General features: G+C 46.6%; 2 protein-coding genes across 3 annotated transcripts; one reads left to right on the top strand and one right to left on the bottom strand.

Annotated features, from left to right (window-relative positions):
• The first annotated feature begins 4,512 nt into the window (after nucleotides 1-4,512).
• On the top strand, nucleotides 4,513-13,379 carry ing2 (inhibitor of growth family, member 2). Its single transcript, XM_015958203.3, has 2 exons — nucleotides 4,513-4,780; nucleotides 12,533-13,379. Exons 1-2 carry the CDS (start codon nucleotides 4,636-4,638, stop codon nucleotides 13,231-13,233), a joined length of 846 nt encoding a protein of 281 aa, XP_015813689.1. The 5' UTR covers nucleotides 4,513-4,635; the 3' UTR covers nucleotides 13,234-13,379.
• Nucleotides 13,380-17,946: 4,567 nt separating this feature from the next.
• Nucleotides 17,947-22,169, bottom strand: rwdd (RWD domain containing 4). 2 transcript variants are annotated; one of them, XM_054733769.2, is made up of 8 exons: nucleotides 22,103-22,169; nucleotides 21,956-22,028; nucleotides 21,280-21,360; nucleotides 21,083-21,192; nucleotides 19,286-19,436; nucleotides 18,978-19,086; nucleotides 18,219-18,268; nucleotides 17,947-18,103 (listed from the first exon to the last, which is right to left on the bottom strand). In XM_054733769.2, the coding sequence occupies exons 2-8, from the start codon at nucleotides 21,977-21,979 to the stop codon at nucleotides 18,047-18,049; spliced, it is 582 nt and encodes a 193-aa protein (XP_054589744.1). In that variant the 5' UTR covers nucleotides 21,980-22,028; nucleotides 22,103-22,169; the 3' UTR covers nucleotides 17,947-18,046. The 2 variants fall into 2 exon arrangements, with proteins under 2 accessions (XP_054589744.1, XP_070405850.1); XM_070549749.1 differs by having other exon boundaries at nucleotides 21,956-22,128.
• Between the last annotated feature and the right edge of the window lie 1,940 nt (nucleotides 22,170-24,109).

Below are 24,109 nucleotides of genomic sequence, written 5' to 3'. Positions count from 1 at the left end.
TGCAATTTTTGGTACTTCCGGGCTGAGACCAATTTTAGAGCCGTTTTGTGCGGGCTTGCCCACCACCACCACCACCACACACACACACACACACACACACACACACACACACACACACACACACACACACACACACACACACACACACACACCCTGCTCTCTTGGCTTCACTTCATTCAAAGGAGCCAGTCTTTTGAACGGCTCTTGGAGGTAAACGACCGACTAATGAATGGCTCCCATGATAGAGACATAAATACCATCACTACGTGCCACAAATCACAACACACAAAGGGCATACAAAACACGTCTCCTCCCACACATATCACATCCTGTCTCTGGGTGTGAATGTAGCCCCTTGTTGGTCGCTCTCCGGCACCACCCTCCTGCAAAATCAGCTCACCTCAGGTCGTAACAAAACCAGAATCTTGAACGTGTAATAGTGGGCGTTATCAAAATCCCTCAGACATCACTCCTTCCTCAAACACTTAGAAGAGGTTATTTAATGTAAAGTAAAAGTGTCAAACATTAATGCAAATTAAATATGTGAAATATTATTATTATATATTATATATATTATTATAATATTATTCATAATAATATACCAATATAACTGTGTGACTATACTGATAAATAAATACTTCTTAAATTCAACAAGTAGACTCATTCGGTGTATTTTAAGAAAATACATTTATGGGGATCAAGGCCAGATTAACCATATGGGCAACTGGGCAATTGCCCAGGGCCCACGAACTCTAAAGGGCCCAGGGCAGCAAGGGCACGAGCAAAATACTGTATCTGTAATCTCCCGCTTTATATTAAACTGGGGTGACCGTACGTCCTGTTTTCCCCGGACATGTCCACTTTTCACTCTCTGTCCGGGGCGTCCGGACTGGGGGTTCTTGTATTGATGAAAATGTCTGGCTTTTCATCCAGGAGCAGGGATGGGGAAGTTAGATATCCTACACATCCAGGGGAGCCAGAAGAAAGTTTTCTACCTATATTACATCATTTATGGACTCTTCTGAGCAGAGAGCACAGAGAGCGGCAGAACGCTGATCGTTGATGCGCTCCAGGCTACTGCTTCCAGCGCACGGTCCATTCTCAAAGTGGCGCAAACAAAAAACTATAATTAGCACACGATCGTTCATGTCTGCTCATGTTCTCTACTTTCTGTCTTATTTGCGCCTGAAGCGCTCTGCTACTGCGGAGCTCATCACCTGTGCTGCGGTGATTTCACCTCACTGACGCAGCATCGAAACGCGCTCTGCGCTTTACGGTCAGGAGATCCCTTTGATCTGATTAAAAGTAACTGATGAGGTGAAAAAGTAAGAATCCAGGCAGCAGATTTTCTGGAGAGTTTAGAGGAGATGCAGGAAGATGAGAGACAGACAGGACAGGAAATAGTTCAGTAAAAACAAGAAAACAAAACAACGTGTTGAAAAGTAAAATGTAGGTAGATTTATCTCAACGACACGTTTTTACCTATAAAACAATAAGTTATACACATGTAATATTTATACATCTGATACAATTCAGATCACCTTCACAACTCAGTCACACATCCAGGGCCGTTTCAAGGCATTTTGGGGGCCAAGGCAAGATGATAACACCCCCCCCCCCCCCCAATAACTGGGCTCCCCAGAAGCCTCTGTGTAATCCATACCCTCTCCAGTAGTGTTAGTTATATGGTGTTTATAAAAGCCCCTCAGACATTACTGACATGTTCTAATATTATCAGATGAAAAACTAAATTATCAGACCTGCTGTCTCATCTGCTTCTTTTATAAACTTGCAAAAAGTAACAAAACCATTTGAAAGCCACTATTTGTGGATTCTCTGAAAGTTTCCATGGAGTGTGTGACAACTTATTTTTTTATTGATCCTATCATCTAATCTCACAGCTGAAACAAGCATCCTTAATAATCTGTGCACAGGAAGCTTACCGATGCTGTAGTAAAACAAAAGGCATAATAATTTATTATTAATAAAACCTTGTTGCAGCACTAAAGCAGAAAAATGCGATTTTGCTATAAATATGTAAATTATTATTTACATATGACTTGTTTTAGAGCCCTTTTATTGGCAGAATCTGATATTAATTTAGTTCTTACAAAAAATGGGTCCCAACGTGGTTTGTGTGGCGTTGCCATAGTGTGACGTCATAGGCACAGATCCCCTGTCCTCTTTTTTGGAAATGGAAATATGGTCACCCTACATTAAACAAACTGTCCACCCGGGCTTTTGCGCTGCACAGAGATGCTTCGCTGCCTATGACTTTGAACGTCAGTTGAGTCAGTCTCATGCAGACCGACCAATGAAGAGAGGGCCTCAAGTTAAGACCCTCTCCTCATTGGTCAGTCCACGAGGTGGGTCAAAGGTTACCCTGAGCGGGTTATGTGATGTCAGGCATTCAAGTACTGAGTATATATATTTACTGCATATTACAGTAAAATATTCTGTATGTGACCATATTATGGTGATCTTTGGGTCATGATGATAGGGCCCTTTAACATTGTTGCCCAGGGTCCTGCTAGGAAGGGCAACCCCAAGAACCCCCACTCGACGCTGCAGACCATAAAAAGCCCTTCCAGTTACCCCAACGTCCCATGAGGCCTGCCACAGGTCGTATCCCAACCCCACCTCCATGTCTACCTCACATCTTGACAGTGCCCCCTTAGCCACAGTATCGGCCCTCTCATTACCCTCCACCCCCACATGAGCAGGAACCCACACAAAACAAATCTCACACCCCAGTGCAACCACCTCGTGCATTATCATCCTGATCCCAACCAGCAAATCAGGCTGAGACCTGGAATATTCTCCCACCAGTGCCTCAAGAACGGCAGCAAAATCAGAGCAAACTACAGACCTTGACGGTCAATGCTCCGCCACCCACTGCAAGGCCCACAAAATTGCCACCAACTCCACCGCAAAAACGGAGCAACAGTCTGTAATGCGATGACCCATGCTAAACCCCAAAAGAGAGACTCCCAACCCCACTGCCACTCCACCACTCTCAGGGTCCTTGGAGCCATCAGTATAGAGGTGCAAAGACAAACCCCACGCTACCCCCTTAAAATCCATAAAAGCCCCTGCCTCCCTGCCACCCCTTCCTTGAGTCATAAAAGAAAAGTCCACTTCAGGGACCGGCTGTAGCCAAGGCGAAACCTCAGGCCAAACTAAATGGGAGCAAACAGACCATTCGAAGAAGCCCTGCCCCACCGCCTGTTTCCTCAGCCGTTCAGGAAAACCACCCCCAGCCACTCGCCCCCCCTTTTTCAATTTCCCAGTGACTGACCAACAACTCAGAAGCTATCTGTACCCATACCCTTAACCTTCAACAGATAGCAAAGCCCCAGTTTAGTGCGAAGGAACTTCAACGGCTTCTCACCCACCTCAACGAGGAGGGCAGCCACAGGGGTAAACCGAAATGCCCCACTACACATCCACAAGGCAGCTGCCTGCAGCACATCAAGCAGCTTCAGGGTATAGTAGGTGCCGCCGATCCATACAAAAAACACTCATAGTCCAAGGTTGATTTAATCATGCCCCAATACACCTGTAGCAAAGTGTCCCTGGATGCCCCCAATCAGTACCAGCCAGACAATGCAAGACATTCAGCACACGACAACATCTGGCTACCAAACAGCGCACATGCTTCCCCCATGTGTGCTTGTCATCCAACCACAGGCCCAAATACCTAAAGGATGACATCTGCTCCAACATTTGTCCGCCTAACAACAAACCCTCACAAGGTACCTTCCTCTTAAAACCAAAAACCAGAAATTAGGTCTTGAACGAGGACAACCGAAATCCCCACCTCCTAGCCCAGGCCACCACACCATCCAACCCCTCCTGAACCTTGTGAAAAACAAAACGAAGGTTCCGACCACGCTTCCAGAAAGCGCCATCATCGGCAAACAGAGACCTACCGAAGCCTCCACCCAGGGAGACGAACATCCCATTAACCAAGACATTAAATATTACAGGGCTAATGACACTGCCTTGCGGTACTCCGTTGTCCACCCCAACTGACTTAGAAAGTGTGGAACCCACCCTCCCCTGGATTGTCCTACCCCTTAAAAAGCCTCCTATCTAACGCAATATACTCCCACGCTCCCCAGCATCGACTATATATACATATATAGTTGGACAAATATGAAGTATGCATATATATATATATATATATATATATATATATATATATATATATATTTATTTATTTATTTATTTATTTATTTATATATGCATACTTCATATTTGTCCAACTATATATGTATATATAGTTGGACAAATGTGAAGTTTTAAAGGGAACAGGGTATAGTAATTGAAAGACATGTAGAGCATTTTACTCAGGGTAAGCAACAACACTAAGTAAACAAATACTGATTTGTTTTCTCCTTTTTTTCTCGCAACAAGGAACTGTCTGCACAGGCCCCGCCTTTCATGACGACAACACGAGGAGGAACCGGGAGATTGCACAGCACCATAAAAGGAAAATACTCTCGCATGCGCAGTAGCGTGAGTTTTGTTTGAAGTGCTGGAACTGCCCTACAAGCTGCAAAGTCGCCAGTCATTTAATTTAAGCTGCACATTTGATCCGGTTCTTCTCTGGGATTTGATTCATGTAGAACAATGTTAGGTCATCATTACCAGAACGTCGATAAGACGCAGCAACTAGTCAGCTACGTGGAGGATTACCTGGAATGTGTGGAGTCGCTGCCTCTGGACATACAAAGAAACGTTTCTGTGCTCCGAGAAATTGATGCTAAGTATCAAGGTATGGTGTTACCTTGTTTTATTAGAGCTGTGTGTGTGTGTGTGTGTGTGTGTGTGTGTGTGTGTGTGTGTGTGTGTGTGTGTGTGTGTGTGTGTGTGTGTGTGTGTGTGTGTGTGTGTGTGTGTTCTGGTGAAATGGAGTAAGCGCAAACCGTGTGTTCCATTTTGAAAGGTGCTACTAGTTTGTGTCCCTTCTTGATAAACACTGATGTTATTGTGTGTGTGTGTGTGTGTGTGTGTGTGTGTGTGTGTGTGTGTGTGTGTTGCATAGATGATTTAAACTACATCAGTTACGCCCTTAACCCAGACTCAGTGACATAGTTACACCATTGAAGCGTCTTTATTCGTGTCTACATGATTACATGTGCAGGCTAATGAGTGAAAACGCTTCTTTTAGCAGCTACAGCGTTAGAGAAGGACGAGCGTAAAGCTGCTGGTTCACACCGCAGCGGAGCGTCGCTGTTCCGGTGGGGCCAGCTTGCTGCATGCAGCCCAGAAACTAAACTCCAGCATAAACGGAGTTAAACGTTGCTTTGGTGTCCAAACTAGTAATGCACAAGGTGCAGCAGCTGTACTTAAGGTCCGTGTATTTCAGCGTGGACCTCGGCTATGGGGAATGCTTCTTCTCTGACGTAAGGGGTGATGGGAGTGTCTGTCCTGGTTCGTTAGGCTCACATGTTGTTAAAATGAACTGGTCTGGTTAGGCTGCTAGAAAACCTCTCCCTCTTGTTGCTGCGAGCCTCGTTGTTGTTGACCATAATGTTACTCAGAGCTCTAGACATTAGACAAGAGAGCCCACACCAGATAATAGGAGCTGCCTTTACAGATGAGTCCTCTACTATGGCCAGCCTAAGTCACGCCCACCTACTTCCGGTCCATGGGCACCCTACTGTCAGAAAATTAATCGGAGTCTAGGAGCCATATATTTTCTGATCCAGTTGTAGATGTGCCATAGATTAAACACGAGATGTTTGTGAATTTTAAAGACCAGACAGAGGGTTGAGCTTCTTGGGAACATAAATCAGTGTTTCTCAACCCTGGTCGCTCACCACCCCCCTTCCTGCATGTTTTCTATGTTGCCGTTTCCAACAACGTTGTTTCTCTGCTGCAACACAGCGGACTTAAATGAATGAGTGATTAACAGGCTTCTGCAACACCTGATGTCCTCCTTAGGAGGCAATGCAAATATGTGAACCAGGTGTGCTGTAGCAGAGACATGGAAAACAAGCAGAACATGGGGGGGGGGGGGGGTGCACTGAGGATTAGGGTAGAGAAACCCTTCTAGATTGAATAATTTAACTTGGACTGTGGCGCTAATGTGAGGAATCTTGGTGTGCTGTACAGGACCTGTGGGACTGCCTTCTTCCTTTAATGTATTAAAGTTGTTGCTGAGAGACAAATGACATTGAGTTTATGAAGAACTTTTTTGGAAACGGTCCGATAAATGATGTCCCCGTAACCTAAGATTGAAAGGATTGTCATGTTAGCTTTGCTTTGCAGAAGGAGTAAAGGATGACCTGTTGGGGTGTAGAAACCCAATTCTTGACTTGACTTTAAAAAGTAATGAGTTCATGTGAATGTCAGATGACAGTGTGCTGTCAAGCCAGATACCCAGATACTTATTCAAATAAAGTCAATTCAAAAATACTTTATTAATCCCAGGGGGAAATTCAACTGTTTCAGTACAGACAATTCCAAGATCAGACATACATACATAGACGCATGACAAGAATTGGTGACTGTGGTTATTCGCAACACGAGTTGTGTTACCGTTATAGATCAAGAGGGTTTATATGAGGATAGTCGGGGGAGGGGAAAAAAGGCACTTCAGAGTTAAGCCTGATTCATGCTTCTCCGTCTGCGTCAGTGCGGAGACACGCAACGCCATTATCCGTCCTTGCGTAGGGCTCCGGCAGGCACGCAAGTACATACGGAGTCGAGCCCACTTTTTTAAACATCCGTCGAACGAGACGGATTACGCAAGCTTGTGATTGGTCAGGATGCCACTATTGTTCACAGCACCGCCATTGCAAAGAGAGCCGAGGATAACTAGCGGCAGACACGGAGCAGCTTGAAGAATACCATGCGAAAAAAACTCTAAAAACATGAATGTTTCATTCTCCCGTGACTGGATGAGTGAGAAGATGCGCAGCAAGCATTTTATTTATGGACAGAAATGATAGGAAACGTGGGTTTAGAGGTGGGGAGTGCATGAAGAGGTGGGAGAATGAGAGACAAATATGTCCGTGTTAAAAGTCTCTTATATACACAAAAAACGCAATATAAACACACTATCTTGGACCGATACATGACAGGATACCACAGAACAGCGCTACGCCCTCTGGTGTCCTGCCGGGGAATTGCTTTGCAACGCTCTCCAGGAGACGGAGAAGTATGAGAGCAAAACGCTTCCGTCAATCCGTGCGTGTCTGTCCCTTGCGGAGCTGACGGAGAAGCATAAACCAGGCTTTACCCCCGACAGAGAGGATAGCTTTGCTATGCAAAAAAACACCTCAGACAGATATGCACAGACTTCAAACGATACACAACATAAGTGTCCACTAGGTGGGGAGGTAGGGTTGGGACTCTCCTCACTTCAGAGCGTGCAGCCGCAAGAGCAGCACTCATCACCTCCGTTTGGACAGGGGAGGGAGAGAATGGGTTAGAGAGCACATTGGATCCTAGATACGGTTCCACGGCCTTCACCGGTCACAGTCCCGCCCAGGCTGGGATAGGGAGTAAGAGTTTCCATAGCGACAGCAGCATTCCACATTTCTTCTAAGGGGAGTTTCACTTCAGCCTCACAGGCTTCAAGGGCTTCAAGATTCAGATAACAAGAATTGTTTTGGGTACAGGCAGAGATATTTTCCTCTCTGCCTTAGTGTTCTGTCAGTCTACAACCCCTCTAGATCCAATAATGGCATTATCAAACTGTTCCAATCCATGCTGATCTGTCAAATATCTCCTTGATCGAATCAACCTTCTGTGCCAGAGTCTGAAGCTTACCAGCCAAAGTTCCAAGCTTACGACTCATCTCGACAATCATATGAGTCTGTGAGTTTACAGCACGATGCATTCCATCCCTGAGCTCCGGGATTAAGCCAATATTCCTCGAAAGCTTATTAATTTTCCGGTACACCAGGTAACCGCTCAGGCCAAACAGCAAGAATCCTGACACCAAAACGACAAATTTCCAAACATCTTCAGAATCCTCTACCGACAGTTGAGAGAGGCAGATCAAGTTCCACTGTTTCCAGGAGTCCATGATATACCCAGCTGGCTCTGTCCCAGGAGCCCCTTCTCCCGTTCTCATCATTGAAGAGATTTTGTCAATCACGTTGAGAGACCAACTGACCAGATCCATGTTTAATAATTTCCAGTTTCCAGAAAAAATGCAGAGAAGTGCAGTGCATAGGCAGACAGGACAGAGAACCTTGGGAGGAGCAGGGAGGGAGAGGAGAAAAAAGCGTCTGTACTCCTAGAGCCGGAAGAAGAATAGGAACTGACAAGCTGTGGTTCTGTATCATCCAGGGAAACAACACTAGGGTGGAAAGTTGATTGTGGTAAGTTACGGTTGAAGATCATGAACTTCGTTTTACTTGTGTTTAAATGAAGATGAAGGCTGGAGAAGGCACGTTGAAGATAATTAAGGTTGTGCTGCAAGAAGGACAAAGCTGCATTCAAGGAAGAACTGCATGCATATAAAATTGTGTCGTCTGCATATAAATTTATATGAGAACTGTCAACAGCATAAACAATGTTATTAATATAGATTCTGAATAAAGCTGGGCCCAGTATCGACCCTTGAGGAATGCCCATAGATGAAGGTAGAGGAGCATATTGGTAACCCTCAGTTCTCACTCGCGTACGTTCTAAGATATAACTTCTGAACCATGCCACTGATGCCTGAGAAAGTCCTGTACGTTTGAGCCTGCTAAGTAAGATGTTTTGGTCTACAGAGTCAAAGGCTTTAGCCAAGTCAACAAACACAGCCACTAGGCTTGGGCGGTTTTACGGTATTACCGTATACAGCCGGTGTTATAAATTAGCAACGGTGTCTTTTCCAATACTGTCATGAAAAAACAGTGTAGGTAGAGACAAGGATTTAAAAAATGAAAATAAAAAAAAAGAGAAATAAATGTCATTTGATGTATAAAACAGAAGCGTGGCTGAATTTTCAGTTTTACTTAAAGAGCAAGTCACTCCAAATCAACATTTTTTTGCTGATAAACTATATAAATGAGTGTCTGATCGTGCTGTTGGCAAATGTAGTCAATAATTTGGCATTTTAGTTCTTCTTAGTTAAAATTTAAATATTCTGCCTAAAACGGTCAGTGTTGTGCCGTTGTCAGGTAAAAACTCTGCACAGCATTTGCATTTAAATCTGCCATCGCTATTGGCTAAGAGGTACACTGTGATGTTAGATGGTACATTATGATGTCACAATGTCGTGAGTGTGTGTATTTGTTAGGGGCTCCGCCCTCTTGGTCTGCTAGGCAACAGCATTTGTTGCATTTTTCAAACAGGAAGTGGGAGTTGAGTAGGAATCTGGCAGGGGGTGACTTGCTCTTTAAATAGATGTTCCATAAGTTTATGAACATGATGTCATCACGTGACAGTGTCAAGATGGCGCCCTGAGAGAAAAATGGCAGCTTGCGCACCAGCTGAAAAAGAACACAACTTCTGTAGTTTGGGAGCATTTCTGGTTTGAAGCGAAGATAAAAAGGGAGACCGGTAAAGACTGATGTGGTCATTTGTAAACAAAGATGACCGCAAAAGACTCAACTCCCCGCCAGTGTCGTGCCAATGTAGTTATCCCCGCCAGAGTTTGTTTCCCCTGCGTTGGGAGTGAGTACAGGTGCTATGTCAAATTCAGTTAGTTCGAGATCTGTTTCAGCAACAACCAGCCAAATAATGCGTGTCCTAACCCAAACCATAACCCTATAACAAACATAAAATTCATCCCACGCAGAGTACTTTCATGAATTATAATTGTGCAAAGCCATTCACATTTGGTTATGGAGTGGTTATGTTTAGAGTAGGTGTCAGGGTGAGGGTTATTTTTTTGTGAGAGGGGGAACTCAAATAGACAACACCGGTGCCCAACGCAGGAAAAACAAATTTTGGTGGGGGCAACTACATTGGCACGACACCAGTAAACATGCTGGAGTTTCAGGAGAAAAATCTTTTTATAAGCTGCTTTTTAAAAATGAGTTAATATTATGTGTGTTATTGTTTTAGTAATAGTGTTTGTTATTCCGTTTCTGAACGGTTTGATTGCATTTGGAAAATGTGGGATTTGTTGGTATTTTCCGTAGTCTGGAAAGTCTGCCAGAACTTTTTGGGGTCAGAACTACTCATCAGAAACGGAGGATTGCCAGTCGCCGATATTGTTGGATGTCTTTGCTCTTTGCCAAGATTGAGATGAATCATTTCTGAAAGTTCAGTGTTGATCTAGGGACTGAAACGATAATTAACTAAAGTAAAAAGGCCTATAAAAGCCTCCACTTTATCCAGAATGCTGCTGCCAGAGTTCTGATAAAGGTTAAATGGAGAGCTGTACTATCAGCTAAATAAACAGATGGTAATGGGAGCCTACTTTTCATACAGAACTTCCCTTGTTCTTGTCGTGAAACACCAGCAAAAGATGCACATGACTTTAGCCTAGCACTCTCTCCGGCTGGAGAGCCCTACTAGACTTTGGAAGGGGTAGATGTGCACAAGATACTGGACCTGAGGTGGGCCTTGTCTGCTATCGATCTGATTGGGTGTTTTAGACTTTTTAAGATCCAGTCTAAGTCTGTTTGTGGGCTTGAACATGATTGGGTCAGGCAGTGCCACTGGAATGTGTAAAATGTAAAATACTCTGGTGCTGCCACTTGGGTCCAGGCCTAAATGATGAACCTTTCAGCTGTACGGAATAGAATCCCACTGTGGGGAAATTCACTTGTTACAGCAGCACCAACACTTAAGAGAATAACAACTAAAGTACATGCATATACACATAGGTAGTAAGCTAGTATTGTAACCTTCAGCCAGTAAAAACCACAAATAAAAAATGAAGAACTTGGGTTTCAGAACAATGCAGCATACTGTAAGAGACACAGACCTACTATGTAAATCTGGTATTGAACGAGTATTGAACGCATACTGAGTATTGCATTGGTGTTATTGTGTACCAGGATAAGGCCAGTACAGCTTAAACTGAGGAGGTCTACACTCTTACTGCAGAGGGGATGAATGACCTACGGTAGCTTTCTGTTTTACATCTGGGATGACTCTCTCTGCCTCTGAAGGAGCTGTCCATGGTCTCCACAGTGGAATGCAGTGGGTGGGAGGGAATTTTGAAGATGGAGGTCGTCTTCACCAGCATCCTCCTTTCACACATCTCCTCCTCAACTGAATCCAGTGGGCATTCCAGAACCGAGCTAGCTTTAATTAGCTTGTTCAGTCTCTTGCTGTCTCAGTCAGAGCTGCCTGCACCCCAAAAGCCCACAGCAGAGCAGATAACAGAGCCAACAACGGAGTGATAAAAGGACTTTAGCAGCAGAATTAACTCAGAAGGACCTCAGCCTCCTCAGGAGGTGGAGGCGGCTTTGGCCCTTCTTATACAGCATCTGTGTTGTTGGACCAGTTCAGTTTGCTGTGGAGGTGAACACTCGGGTACTTAAAGGTATCCACCACCTCAATGTCTGCTCCCTGGATGTTTACTGGTGAGTGAGGAAGAGTGTTTCTCTTGAAGTCAATCACCATTTCCTTTGTCTTACTGGGGTTCAAGCGAACGTGGTTACGCTCACACCAGTCAACAAAGTCCATGATGACTGACCTGTACTCCAGGTCATTCCCCTCAGACACACCGCCGACAATGGCCGAGTCATCAGAGAACCTCTGGAGGTGGCAGCTGCTGGTGTTGTAGGTGAAGAGAAAAGGAGAGCTTACTGTACCCTGTGGAGCTCCGGTACTGCACACAACCACCTCAGGCGTACGGTTGTGCAGCCTTAAGGTTGGTTTATGCTTGACGCGTCCGCGAGGTCCGCACGGCTCCGTGCGGAAAAGTTGCGTCATTTTGCGTCATTTTAACAACCACGCCCCTCCACCGCGCCTCCGCACGGCCCAGAATTTCCGCAACGCGCACCTTGGAAAATTTCTAACCACACGGACGGTCGGACGCGGAAAAACATGGCGGACCGGCAAGAACTAGTATGGCAGAGGTTCGTAAATACAGACATTTGTATGATTCAGCTCTCAGAGATCACCGTGATCAACATGTTGTTAATAATTCTTAGAGAGAAATAGCTCGCACTGTCGGAAAAGACGAGAACGCTGTTAAAAATGCTGGAATGCCATGTTGTAAACAACAGTAACTTTTACTTCCACTATGGTGTAGCGTTGGATGCATGCCGTAGAGCTCCATGCTGCCCCCTACAGTTTGGGAGAATATTGGCTCACCGCAGAGACGAGCCGCATGAACCATAAACGCTGCGAGTTGTGAAGCGCGTTCCATCCGCGAGCCGCATCACCAAGCGGAAAGTAAATGAGTCAAGCATAAACCAACCTTTACGTACCTTTTGGTGTGGTAGTTGATGGTCTTTGCAGTCATGGGGTGAAAAACAATGAAAACAAGCAGTTGTGAGGAAATGTCCAAAATGTTTAAAAAATGAAAACCATGAACTTTTCTTGCACATATGGGCTGAGAATTTTAAAATCCCAAAAGTTTGTGCAACAAATGAGCGGTGTTCCCTGTCTGTTGCAGAGGTGCTGAAAGAGGTGGACGAAGTGTTTGAGAAGTATAAAGATGAACAAGATGCAGCTCAAAGAAAGCGGCTGGAGATCCAGCTGCAGAGAGCCCTCATCATCAGCCAGGAGTTGGGCGATGAGAAGATCCACGTGGTGACCCAAATGACAGAACTGGTGGAAAACCGTTCCCGTCAAATGGACTCCCACTCTCTCTGCCTCCAGGAGCCCAGTGAAGCTGAGCGACTCAACATGGAGCGGCGCTCCAGCATCCAGGAGTCCCCAGCTACTGAGCGCACCTCTACTCGTCGCCCTCGCCGCCAGCGAAACAGTGAGAGTCGCGACTCCACCCATCCATCTGCCAATGGGTCACTGGTGGATGACCCTGTGGATGATCTGTCTCTGCCTCCATCTCGAGAAAAGAAGTCAAAGTCTTCGAAGAAGAAGAAGCGCAAGGCTAAACAGGAGCGAGACACCTCTCCTGTTGACTTTCCCATTGACCCCAACGAGCCCACCTACTGTCTGTGTGAGCAGGTGTCCTATGGGGAGATGATTGGCTGTGACAATGACCAGTGCCCCATCGAGTGGTTCCACTTCTCCTGTGTGGGACTCACCTACAAACCCAAGGGAAAGTGGTACTGTCCCAAATGTAGAGGAGACAATGAAAAGACGATGGACAAAAGTTTGGACAAGAACAAAAAAGACCGCCGGTCCAGGTAGTGACTTTAAAAACTTTATTCAGCTTGAAGGTTGGGACCGTCAGGTGCTGTAAAGAAAAGTTCTCCTGTCGATCTAAAAGTGAATGTTGCGTTACGGACCTTAACCACGATCCAGGACCAAGGCATTGGTGTTTCTGTGGTCCAGGAGGAGCCGCTGGCCACCTGATGCTCTTGGGGACTTCTTCTTACTAATGCTCCAAACATTTTGTTTTGTCTTAACTTGCAGGAGTCTCAATAACTTGAATGAGCGTTTGAAGGTTTGTACTCGTCACGAGGAGTAACGGACTCCTATTTAATTTAGAAGATGAGGTGTGATCATTTAGTTTTCACTGTAGCAACACTTTTTATATTCATTAAATCAGTCAGTTCCCTTTGTTCTTGTTCGGTGTGAAGTGGTTACACTTTTCAGCAGCAGTGTACAGATCTAATGCCTAAAAATGGCCTTTCGGTTTCATTTGCACCAAACCCACTTTAGAGCGTTCCTGGAAGTTAGCTTAAAGAGCAAATTGCAGGTTAGAGACTCCCATGAACCAATGTTTAGAGAAACATAATAGAAACCCGTTTTAAACATTTTTTTTACACAATCATAAATTATTTAGGCTTTTAGAGTCTTTTTTGTGAGTTTTTTTTGTTGTTGGCCAAACTAAGTGACGTCATCTGAGGGAGTCCTGTTGGCTTAATCCAGTGAAAAATATAGATTCTAATGCCGGCGCTGACGCAGAGGAAACTTTAAATGTCGTTGTCTTCCTCCGCTTATCCGGGTCCGGGTCGCGGGGGCAGCATCCCAACTAGGGAGCTCCAGACCATCCTCTCCCCGGCCACCTCCACCAGCTCCTCCAGCAGGACCCCAAGGCGTTCCCGGAGCAGATTGGAGATGTAACCTCTCCAACGTGTCCCTCGACCCGGGGCCTCCTGCCGGCAGGACATGCCGAAACACCTCCCCAGGGAGGCATCCAGGAGGTATCCTGACCAGATGCCCAAACCACCTCAGCTGACTCCTCTCGATCCGGAGGAGCAGCGGTTCTTCTCCGAGTCCCTCCCGAATGTCCGAGCTCCTCACCCTATCTCTAAGGCTGAGCCCGGCCACCCTACGGAGGAAACTCATTTCGGCCGCTTGTATCCGCGATCTCGTTCTTTCGGTCATTACCCAAAGCTCATGACCATAGGTGAGGATTGGGACGTAGATCGACCGGTAAATCGAGAGCCTGGCTTTTCAGCTGCACAAAATGCCCTCAGGCACGGAGATAGTGGCGTTGTTTCTGTTATCTGGAAACCCGGGGACTCGATGTCCAGACAGGCTGGAGTTGGTACAGCGTTCACAAACTATAGTTTATCAACATGAACACAATCCAACACTAGTAAACACACACACACTGGCTGGATAACATGACCTCTATCTGCTGAGGCAGCGCCGTGCTTCTAACTCCCTTTGGTTACGTCAGAGGTTCACATTTAGAAACAAGCATTGCTGAGAAAGGCCACTTTCTACTAGAAAAACTGCTGTTATGTATTTTAAAACCAAATATCCACAATAAGCTTTTTAAACAGTATTTTTGGACAGCATTTTATATGAATTAGAAAAAAATTTAACCTGCAATTTGCTCTTAACGTGCAACGGTGAATGATCTCTGTACGCGCTGGAGCATTCACATCAACACTGGTCTCACTGCACAATACAGACAATCCTCAACAGTTCACACCTCGACTCCCCCGGTGTAATCTTCACTTGTTTAAGAAACAGAAAATGTATGAACAGTTTTTGCCCATCGGCCATGTGCGAGCACCACGGTCCCACATCGGCCGTGTGCTAGCACCACGGTCCCACATCGGCCGTGTGCTAGCACCACGGTCCCACATCAGCCATGTGCGAGCACCACGGTCCCACATCGGCCGTGTGCGAGCGCCACGGTCCCACATCGGCCGTGTGCGAGCGCCACGGTCCCACATCGGCCGTGTGCGAGCGCCACGGTCCCACATCGGCCGTGTGCGAGCGCCACGGTCCCACATCGGCCGTGTGCGATCACCACGGTCCCACATCGGCCTTGTGCGAGCACCACGGTCCCACATCGGCCGTGTGCGAGCGCCACGGTCCCACATCGGCCGTGTGCGAGCGCCACGGTCCCACATCGGCCGTGTGCGAGCGCCACGGTCCCACATCGGCCGTGTGCGAGCACCACGGTCCCACATCGGCCATATGAGAGCACCACGGTCCCACATTGGCCATGTGCTAGCACCACGGTCCCACATCGGCCATGAGCGAGCACCACGGTCCCACATCGGCCGTGTGCTAGCACCACGGTCCCACATCGGCCGTGTGCTAGCACCACGGTCCCACATCGGCCGTGTGCTAGCACCACGGTCCCACATCGGCCGTGTGCGAGCACCACGGTCCCACATCGGCCTTGTGCTAGCACCACGGTCCCACATCGGCCATGAGCGAGCACCACGGTCCCACATCGGCCGTGTGCTAGCACCACGGTCCCACATCGGCCGTGTGCTAGCGCCACGGTCCCACATCGGCCGTGTGCTAGCGCCACGGTCCCACATCGGCCGTGTGCGAGCGCCACGGTCCCACATCGGCCGTGTGCGAGCGCCACGGTCCCACATCGGCCGTGTGCGAGCGCCACGGTCCCACATCGGCCGTGTGCGAGCGCCACGGTCCCACATCGGCCGTGTGCGAGCGCCACGGTCCCACATCGGCCGTGTGCGAGCGCCACGGTCCCACATCGGCCATATGAGAGCACCACGGTCCCACATCGGCCATGAGCGAGCACCACGGTCCCACATTGGCCATGTGCTAGCACCACGGTCCCACATCGGCCATGAGCGAGCACCACGGTCCCACATCGGCCGTGTGCTAGCGCCACGGTCCCACATCGGCCATGTGCTAGCGCCACGGTCCCACATCGGCCGTGTGCTAGCGCCACGGTCCCACATCGGCCGTGTGCTAGCGCCACGGTCCCACATCGGCCGTGTGCGAGCACCACGGTCCCACATCGGCCATATGAGAGCACCACGGTCCCACATCGGCCATGTGCTAGCACCACGGTCCCACATCGGCCGTGTGCTAGCGCCACGGTCCCACATCGGCCGTGTGCTAGCACCACGGTCCCACATCGGCCATGTGCTAGCACCACGGTCCCACATCGGCCATATGAGAGCACCACGGTCCCACATCGGCCATGTGCTAGCACCACGGTCCCACATCGGCCATGTGCTAGCACCACGGTCCCACATCGGCCATATGAGAGCACCACGGTCCCACATCGGCCATGTGCTAGCACCACGGTCCCACATCGGCCGTGTGCTAGCGCCACGGTCCCACATCGGCCATGTGCTAGCACCACGGTCCCACATCGGCCATGTGCTAGCACCACGGTCCCACATCGGCCTTGTGCTAGCACCACGGTCCCACATCGGCCATGTGCTAGCATGGTTCTTGCATTTCTCCAGGCTCACCTGTTAGGTGTTTTGGGATTTATCATTTTCTACGTGTGACCCATCAGATGATTCTTCCTCAGTAGACTTCAATCTATTTTAGGACACTGACCAGATTGAAAGTGTGAAAGGAAAACCATCTTCACATTAAACAGAAAGACCGTTTGTACACTAATGGGCCATTCCCACCTGTACCGGGTCGGCCCGGGCCGGGTAGCCCCAGTCGGCCCCAGCCTGGCCCGGTTGATTCCACACATCCTTGTCTTAAGCCCATGTGGGCTGATTCTACCCACCAATCAGAGGCTTGCTCTAATGGAAGGTGTGAATTTGCTGTCAGCAGTGGGTGTGTTGGCCCTGGTCGGCCTGAAGCAGACCCCCTCGAGAAGAGGGCTGAGAATGAGCCTTGGTTGGCCCGGAAAAATTCCAGGACACCCAGATATGTAAACAACCTACGCTACCCGGCCGGGACGACCCGGTACAGATGGGAATGGCCCATAATGCTTAGGGTTGCAGGGGCAGGTAACGTTCCAGAAGCCAACAGGTAAAACGCACCGTCCTTTAACTTGGTGTGTGTACTTTGTACTACATTCTGGGGACTGTTTACAGGTTTAACCTGCAGCATGGGGACATCTGGGTGGTCCCCACAATGGGAAAACCCCTAAAGCTTGGTTTGAGGTATGGTGTGACGTAACTTTTAGTCAGGCTTAGGTATAGATTGATATTGCTTACGGTTTGACATAACTCAACCACTAAAATGAATGGAAGTCAATGACAAGACCCCACATGTTAGAGAGAGCTCTAAATGTAGTACTTTTACCCTTATCTACCTGTAAGGACACATTTTTAATCACCAGACTTAATACAGCTTTATCTCTTTACATGCAATAAACGACACTGGACAAAGCAGCTGATATTTTATTATATAAACATTTTCAAATGTATAGTTTAAAGAGAAGAGTTAACATAAAACAATCTATTTTTCTGTGGTAACAAGTGTTTGCTTTGATAAAGTCACATGTACTTTAAAATAACAGAGTCGTGAGCCAACAGCAACAGCTCCTCAGTGACAACATGGCAGTGACGGCAGGGACGTCCGGGATCAACTCCACCCAGGTGCGGGACACAGAGGTGGATCTGAGCTCCAACGCCACTAACACATGACCGTAATGGTGTTACCCACTAGCTGCGGGTACGTAGCCACAGCTACCCAGCCTGCTCTGGTGTAAACACGTGGCTCTGGATGCATGCGAAGGCATCTGTGGGGGGGGGGGGGGGGGGGGGGGGCTTCACCATGCTCTGGTCTAGTCTTCATCCTTTCCTCCTGTCTGACTTAGCTAGAGTAGACACACAGAAAACACCAAGCGCAGGAAGTGTGCTCAGACCGCAGGAGCGACAGGAAACAAACGATGATCTAACTGCTTTAGACTTACATGCTGGAGTCGGGTCCGGAGCAGGAGTCATGTGGGACACAAAGAAAAGGAAAAGTGAGCAACCCGTCAGAGAGAATCTATTCCACCATCTTGTGGAGAAAGGTGAGACTGCAGCTACCTTGATCACATCCACCCAGTTCCAGCCTCTGGGCAGTTCTCCTTTATGGTCTGAAATCATGACAGTTATGTTAGACGACGACTGATCAAAGCAGAAGCATAAAACCAACCAACAGGTCAGCAGTCCGAGTGTGCTCTGGCCCCGAGGCAAATAAAAGCTATTCTGCTTTGGGGAGGGGAGGTTTGTAGGAACGGAGGCAGAAAAAGTAGCCTCGTTGCTCATGAAAGAAAACGGATTTGTTTTTGAGTTCTGACGCGGTTGAAGGTTACTGGACCTAGAGGTGTCCTTGCTGCACCCTGGGGACAAAAGCCACACGTCCTGCCGGACACGTGGCTTTCAGGAGCTTCTTCTGCAAACAAGACATCAGACTAAACGACCTCAGCAGGGGCGTGTCCAGGGAGTGGCTTGGGGTGGCACATGCCACCCTTGAAATCTGATTGGCCACCCAAGGTGCCACCACACAAATTTACCTTTAAAAAGGCTTTTCATTGTCCACAAAAGGCTTGAGGGTAAAACAATAAAGCATAACCACTGGTGCCACCCATGCACAAAGTTGTGCCTCACCTGGGCCACCCCATTTTAATAGATCTAGACACGCCACTGGACCTCAGATGAAAAATCTCTAGAAAAGACTCCCGGCATCTGACAACGGGTTTTATTTTATTATTATTATTTTGCATGAACTGTTTCAGCATGAAGTGAAGGTGTATGACCAGACTTGTTTAAGACAAGTCTGAACTAAAGCAGGTGATCATCTACCTGTTCTGTTGACCATCCTTCTCTTCTGAGCTTTGGTCAGCTGCTCCTTCTTCTCCTTCCTCTTGGCTGTGGACGAGGGAGCGGTTAGCTCACTGCTAGCCGTCACCATCTGATGCACGGACAAACATTCACCTGTTATTGTCCACAGAGCTCCTGGCCGAGTTAACTGGAGACTATAACTTGCAACGATAAACGTTTATCCAACTCTGAAAGGTGGAAAATACCAAAAACACACAACAGCCCCAGCAGGACGAAGAGGCCACAAACCAGATGTGGGAACTGGTGAGAATAAGTAGTAGTGCGCTTACCACAGAGGTCACTACGGGCCTGTGGTTCTCCATCAGCACCTCCTGGTGCTCCTTTGCCCACTCAAACAGAGTATACATCATAGCAGTGCCCAGGTTAGCTTCCACCTGCTGCTCCAGCTTCGACAGGATCAGCTCCTTCGTCTCTGCAGAGCTGTTCTCAAACCAGCACAGCGGAGAAGTCAACTCACGCAGAACAATAACGATGAAGCTCAGAAAACACGTTACCTTAGAGCGTCTCAAGACTAAATAAACAGCAAACATTTCATAGTGGATCCTTTTCTTCAGTTTGAGTATTACGTACGACGAGTGGAATCACTTTACGACAACAGGGAGCGTTCTTTACCTGTACACAATAAAGTGCTTGTAGACAAGAGAAAGGGGATGCCAGCCAACAGACTAGCCAGAAGACCTTCCAGTCACACAAAAACTGAGCAGTTGTGATAGCGATGACTTCAGCCGTACATTAGGTGAGTCCAGCTTTAAGAGCTTTCAGTGACTACGAATTTTAAAATACAGTTAATGCAATCTACAATGTTTTCTAAACAGACGTGCGAATGCAAGACAAGCCGAAACTCCAGAAACCGCTCTGCTCACCGGAGGAAGTAACTGGTCTGTTCTTGCCGTTTGCCCGGTGCAGTAACAGCTTGTGGAGTGTTATCTGTCATGGCTGAACTAAACAGACTCAGGCCCTGTCCACACGTAGCCGGGGATCTGCCAAAACGTAGATATTTTTCTACGTTTTGGCCTGTCGTCCACACGAAAACTGAGTTTTTTCACACGAAAACGGATCTTTTTAAAAACTCCGGCCAAAGTGAAGATCTGCGTTTTCTCCGTTTTGGGTGTCTGCGTGTGGACGGACAAAACCGGAGTTTTAAGGTCCGCAACGTCACTTTCCGCGACAAAAAAGTGCTGACATCACGTGTGCGACCTGTGTTTACACTAGCCGACAGCATGGATGCCCTCAGAGCTGCGCTCTGTCACTACCCGATCCATCAATTTTCCAAGCGCTTTCTGCTTGTTTGTTTTTGCAAGCGGAATTACTGCTCCTTGCGGAAGACCACAGACGAAGGACGAGGTTAAGAACGGGGGAAGTACTGCCGCCTACAGGTCTGGCATGTCCTTAACAACGTATTTATCCGGGTACGTGTGGACAGAGTTGTTTTTTTAAACGAGGTGGTGTGGATGCAAGTTTTTGGAGGGGCGGATATTCGTTTTTTAAAAAAAAAACCCGGCTACGTGTGGACTAGGCCTTATGTCTGTGAAGGTTCTCAGTCATCCAGGTCATTGTAGTCTTTGTAAGAAAAGCGTCTGGACTTCTTTGAGTTGCTTGAAGACGTTTCACCTCTTATCCTTAGTATGAGGATTGCTGTATAGTCACTGACACTCGTCAGTGACTTGATGCAATTTGCTGGGTTCCTTATATAGGAAACATTATTTCTGATTGGCTTAATGAACTGACCTGAATTGGAATGTTTATTATGTGAAGTGCCTTGAGACGACTCTTGTCGTGATTTGGCGCTTTATAAATAAACTTGAATTGAATTGAATCCGAGAGGCTTCTTCAGTTCTAAGGTCAATGTATGTAGAAGATCATCAGGGGGTCTTTTGTTCCCTCTTCTGGGGGAAACTCCCACTGGGTTTAAATCTGGGACTCTCCACCATTTGACCTTAGAACTGAAGAAGCCTCTCGGATGAGAGGTGAAACGTCTTCAAGCAACCCAAAGAAGTCCAGACGCTTTTCTTTCAAAGCTCCTTAGACTAAACAGAGTAATAAAACTATCGATTTGACAAACTTACATCCTGTTGTTAAAAAAAGCATCTAGAGAGATCTGTGGGGCCGTCTCTGGGTAGGTCTCTGGCCACGCAATGTCCAGGATGAAGGCTTTAATGTCTTCAAGGTCACCGACCTGTCAAATAAAATGTACGATGAGAAAACTACATTTGTGAAAGCTCTGCAACGAGGTAGCGGCTAGTGGCTGTAGGGTGGTACTTACCCGAAACTGGAAGGAAACTGGACTGATTTCCTTAAAACATTCATCCCCTTCATAAATGGAGCGAAGGGCTTCTAGCTCCATCTGCGATGGTTGCGTCACAGAAATCTGTCAGACTGCTGCTAACAAACAAACTGCAACACTGTGGCGCTCTTGAACCGCCTTTGATCAGAACTAAATCAAAAGCTGCACCACCTAAAATGTTCACATGTAAATGAAGTTCCTATGTTCACATGTAAATGAAGTTCCTATGTGGAACAAGCTGACCGTTTAAGAGCACAGTTAGAATATGTGAACAGTCAAAAACACATTCGGTGCTTTACTTGAATCCGGACCAGATCAGAACAGCTGCGGTTCTAAAACCAAAAGCTATCATCACAACAACGCAGAGAACACACAGTAGACGGAACCAAAACACACGGGAAACTGGAGCAGTTCCGCTGTGGTGTTCAGATACAACAACACAGAACTAAAATGTGTCAACTTCCACAAATCACAATTATTATTTAAAAGATTCTTCTCGTGGTCATTTTGAACTAGCTGCTGGTCAACACGGAAACATCCGAGTCGGCTAACTTCAGCCTGATCTGAGAGACGTAGCTTTCTGTTCGTCTGTTCGCTGTCTGAAGATGTCCACTGCCATGCTAGCTGCTAGCCACGGCTAGTTCCATCCTTTTACCTCCTGGTCTTCGTTAGCAGTCATCTTCTCCCTTCGGCTCCAATCTCAAAGGATCTATGTGAAGAGATGTGGACTGAAAACAAAACAGTTAATCAGCGTCTGTCATTACAAGATAGATAAACCGCCACAACATGTAGCCGGTCCCACCATGACAGTCCGCACATGCGCAGACGGCTCCCTGAGCTTTTTCTGAACAAAGCTTTATTTAATTAAACACAGAAACAACTTGATTCAATTACAAATGCAGTTAAAAACGATTCAGAGGTATTTACACCTCTTATCAAAAACGTACAATTACAAAAACAAGAAATTATTATTTTCATTTCAGTAAAGGCACTTTTCAAGGCAACCATTTCTAAACAGCACTGAATTCAGCTCATTAGTTAGCAGGGCTGCTAACGCAGTGAACACCGCACCTCTACGGAAGCCCCACACACCCACACCAACACTGACCGCTATGGGTGTTGCAGCTGTTTTGACATTTATTTATTTTTTATTTAACATGTATTGAGCAGACTGGAGACGTATGACATGCATAAATCTATTGTTCCTTTTAAAAATTGAAACCCCAGATATCCATAACAACACTCTTATATCCAGAATGAACATCTCTGATATCTGAAAAGTACAAATAACGTCACGTTTCCCATTCACGCGCATTGGGTTTGCAGCCCCTGTCATGGACATTATGATAGTAAAAAAGTCCTTAGTAGAAACTTGTTGATTACAGTTTCAGGGTCTCGTGGATAGGAGGAATGAATCAAGAACATCAATAATGTCAAAACAGACAGCAAGAAGTTACTTGTTTGTGGAAAGATTGTAATTCTGCCCGTCTAAAATTTAAATCGTACTAAATATATTTTATTTATTTAACTATAATTTTTCTTTCCAGAAGGATAAACTGCTTGAGATGTGGCATCTCGTTTTCGAGCAGGTCCTCCTACCATACAACAAGTAAATAATAAGAAGGCAAAGTCGTTAAACCATAACAAACTAAGAGAAATAAAATAATGATAATTATATTAATAATAATGATAATAACACTTGGTGTGGCCCATGTATCTGTAGGCATACTTTTAACGACAAATATAAAATACACATACACATTCATTAACAAATAAAAATTTAACATCATGACTAAATTCAGCTGTCGCTTAAATGACGTCATCACATGATCTCTTCTCGACTCAGCGAGTAGCTGCTACTTACCCCATGCCCAGGTGTATAGTGGTTTTCTTCTTCGCTCATCCTGGAACAAGGATTCTGAGTTCGATAAAATCTTCTCGTTTCCGTGTCTATTTCGACGACGGTAATTTAGTGAAAATGATATTTGTAGTCCCATTAGTCTTTTCACACAAAACCTAAAATAACTTTTTCCGTCATGTGTTGAGAAGTGCTTCCTTGGCATGTGTCTTTAACATTCACAGACATCATTCGTGAAGTCCATGGCACAATCAAACGGGATTAGAAAATTACTGTCGTATGGATTTCCGTAGGACCCTTAGTTTACTTAGAGAGAAGATTTTACTCAAAAGGAGACGTCTGTGTTGGACAACATCAAGCCCACACCAGAATTAACATGAAGTTTCCAGATTTGTTCTGACTGCATGTGTCATGTCTGCGTCTGCCCCTTGCTTCATGTGCCTCCTGGTGTTCTCCATCCCTCTCTAGATTCCCTTTTGTGTCTCATAGCGCCCTCATGTGTCTCCATTTTTTGCAGCTCTCTAGATATCTCTCTCAGGTCCTGTGTCCCTTTAGTCGTCCCCAGTCACCCCTCGGCAGTTTTTACAGTTACAGCTGTTCATTCTATTAGTCTCTTTAGTATGTTTTTTCCCACCGGTCTTTGTAGTTCTCCTTCCCTTTAGAATTTTTGTTAAATGTTGCTTTTCTGTTTTTAGGTTCACTCTTAGGTCATGTTAGTTTCTTCCCTGATTAGTCATTGCTTTCACCTGGTCCTCCCCCCACACACCTGCAGCTCATCTTCCTCCCATTATGCCCCAGTGTATTTAAGCCCTGTCTTGTCTTTGTGTCTTGTCGGTCCATTGTTGCTGTTTTTGGTAATGCTGTCAGTCTCTTGTTCCTAGTCTCTAGTGTTTCTCGTGTCTCAGTTGGATCTCTAGTTTATTTTGGATTTTGGACATGTTTGGACTTTGG

The sequence above is a fragment of the Nothobranchius furzeri genome, chromosome 3, assembly GCF_043380555.1.
Source record: "Nothobranchius furzeri strain GRZ-AD chromosome 3, NfurGRZ-RIMD1, whole genome shotgun sequence".
Lineage (NCBI taxonomy): Eukaryota > Metazoa > Chordata > Actinopteri > Cyprinodontiformes > Nothobranchiidae > Nothobranchius > Nothobranchius furzeri.
This window is presented reverse-complemented; position numbering and strand designations above follow the sequence as displayed.

Bases quoted from the DNA above. Each gene is read 5' to 3' on its own strand.
- ing2 (XM_015958203.3), top strand. From the start codon at position 4,636: ATGTTAGGTCATCATTACCAGAACGTCGATAAGACGCAGCAACTAGTC. The intron at 4,781-12,532 runs GTATGGTGTTAC...TGTCTGTTGCAG, and splicing joins AATTGATGCTAAGTATCAAG to AGGTGCTGAAAGAGGTGGAC.
- rwdd (XM_054733769.2), bottom strand. From the start codon at position 21,979: ATGACTGCTAACGAAGACCAGGAG. The intron at 21,361-21,955 runs GTAAAAGGATGG...CAACCATCGCAG, and splicing joins CTGCTAACGAAGACCAGGAG to ATGGAGCTAGAAGCCCTTCG. The intron at 18,104-18,218 runs GTAGCTGCAGTC...ACCCGACTCCAG, and splicing joins ACTGGGTGGATGTGATCAAG to CATGTAAGTCTAAAGCAGTT.